A 2500-nucleotide genomic window follows, 5' to 3' on the forward strand; every position below is an offset into this window, starting at 1 on the left:
CAATGGCCTCTCATTCACCCATTCACACACACATTCACACACCAATGGCGGCAGCTGCCATGCAAGGTGCTAACCTGCTCATTGGGAGCAATTTGGGGTTTAGTGTCTTGCCCAAGGACACTTCGACATGTGGACAGGAGGAGGCGGGAATCGAACCGCCGACCCTACAATCATTGGACTCTACCACTGAGCCACAGCCACCCCAGTAAAAGGAGACTCATGACTGGTTTAGGGGAGGGAGGAAGGCAGGAGCCCCTCTCCCCTCCGCTGTGCGTCTGGTCTACTGGGCGACGCCCGCAATCACCTGCATTTCCCAAACAGAATATCACACCACAGAACTGCTTTCCTAGATCAGTCTTCCTGTATTAACTAAGATATCCCCTGGATTATTTTATTTTTTTTCCCATAGGCAGATTGAGCTCTAACGTCCACGAAAATGCTTGAGTGGCAGCCAGACATGTCCTTGTTGACTGCTGTCCAGCGCATGAGACTGTCGTCACATCACCCAACCCTGATGTAGGCTGGGAAACGCTGCATAAAAACATGGGGGCATCTGAAGTAGATGGACAAGGTGGGCCAGATGATTCATGTTTAGCAAGAAAAGCAGGTGTCTTGATTGTGCTGCCTGTGAGTTTGAGTTAGTTTGACAGCTGTCTCGCCTCCCGCGGTCTCCCCTCAGCCTCCCGTTAGACATATGGGGGGAAAAGGAGGAACGAATCGTGGAATATCTGGTTTGAACAGGCGAATCAGATTCGACTCTCAGAATCCAGAGTGGAGGACAGCCCTAGTGTGTGCGTAGTGCACCAGTGACTCAGCTGGAATGTGGTCAGACATCCAACACTGCTTGGGTTCAATTATTGTTGCCCTCCAGTGAGCGAGAGGGCATGAGGGGTTCCCCAAGGCTGCCAACTCGGTCCATTAATGTTTCTGCCTGCATAACTAAACAAAAAGCTCCTCTTTCACATCATTAACTGGATGTCTCCCAATGGGGGAGGGCCTTTCACAAAAGGCAGCAATTCTATTGGCTGTGGAGGTTCCGTCAGTCATGTGTCCCAGCCTGGTCAGCAGGGAGGGTCGTCCTCGTTCCTGCGTTGCTCCAGCGGAAGGTATTCCCGGTCCGGGTCCAGACCACGGCCGTCCTGCTGGGGGTCGGAGTACGGGATGGTGTCCAGGCGGTCGAGGTTCTCCGTTAGGGAGGAGGAGGAAGAGGTTTTCACCAGTCCGGATTGTGGGCTCAGGTCCCCGTTGTGGTGGGCGTGGCTCTTCAGAGGGGGCGGGGCCGTACAGGAGAAGAAGTGAGGTAGCATGGCTGTAACCACGGTGCCCAGGACGACAAACGCGCCGGCCACTGCGAAGGAGGCTGTGTAGTTCCCAGTGAGGTCCTTCAGGAAGCCTGAGAGAGAGAGAGAGAGAGAGAGAGAGAGAGAGAGACATATATATAGAGAGAGAGAGAGACATATAGACATATATATATATATAGAGAGAGAGAGACATAGAGACATATATATATATAGAGAGAGAGAGAGACATAGAGACACATATATATATATAGAGAGCGAGAGAGACATAGAGACACATATATATATATATATATAGAGAGAGAGACATATATATGTATAGAGAGAGAGAGACATAGAGACATATATATATATAGAGAGAGAGACATAGAGACACACATATATATATAGAGAGAGAGAGAGAGAGACATAGAGACACACATATATATATAGAGAGAGAGAGACATAGAGACATGTATAGAGAGAGCGAGCGTCTCCTGACCTGAGAGTGGCGCCCCCAGCAGGCCTCCGGAGCTCTCTATGAGCTGCAGCAGCCCCAGCGCCCCCAGCATGCGACTCATGCCCACGATCTCCGGCACCGCCGCGAACACCAGCGGCGTCATGGCGCCGGCGCAGAACCCGTAGGCCAGGCTGACCACCAGCAGGCCCGGGTACGAGGCCGAGGCCAGCGGCAGCAGCAGCAGGAACAGCCCTGTCAGGCCCGTCCACACGCTCAGCATGTGGGGCAGACGCAGGCGGCGCAGGTCCGACGCCCAGCCGGACGCCACGCGGCCCACGATGTCGGTGGCGCCGGTGGCGGAGATGACGAAGGCGGACTGGTACTGGCTGAAGCCCTGGTGACGGCTGTGGGCCACCAGGTGGACGTAGGGGACGAAGTAGCCGAAGTTGAAGAGGGTGACGGCCAGCGCGTAGGTCAGGAAGGGACGGTGGGACAGGAGAGACAGCTCCAGGTAGGACCACACCCGGGACCGCAAGGAGGGGCGGGGCCACTGGCCGTCTGACTCCGCCTTCAGAGGAGGGGGGGGGGGGGGGGAGGGAGAGAGGGAGGGAAAGAGAGAGAGGGAGGGAGAGAAAGAGAGAGGGAGAGAGAGAAAGAGAGAGGGAGAGAGAGAAAGAGAGAGAGAGAGAGAGAGAGAGTGAACAATATATTCAATAATTTATCTGGTACTGTCCTGTTCAAATATGATTCTGTCGCAGGTCTG

The 2500-nt window shown here is 54.2% G+C and overlaps 1 protein-coding gene across 2 annotated transcripts in view; it reads right to left on the reverse strand.

Moving 5' to 3' along the window:
- Positions 1–2500, reverse strand: part of slc16a13 (solute carrier family 16 member 13) — a 34253-nt gene that overhangs the window by 932 nt on the left and 30821 nt on the right. For both annotated transcript variants that reach the window (XM_084452365.1, XM_084452366.1), the window contains exons 5-6: positions 1780–2305; positions 1–1393 (exon numbers count right to left, since the gene is read on the reverse strand). The exon at positions 1–1393 is cut by the window's left edge and continues 932 nt beyond it. In XM_084452365.1, the coding sequence (XP_084308491.1) occupies positions 1062–1393; positions 1780–2305 (858 nt within the window). In that variant the 3' untranslated portion in view covers positions 1–1061. The remainder of the gene's footprint in view (positions 1394–1779; positions 2306–2500) is intronic.

The sequence above is a fragment of the Borostomias antarcticus genome (assembly GCF_949987555.1).
Source record: "Borostomias antarcticus genome assembly, chromosome: 17".
Classification (NCBI taxonomy): domain Eukaryota; kingdom Metazoa; phylum Chordata; class Actinopteri; order Stomiiformes; family Stomiidae; genus Borostomias; species Borostomias antarcticus.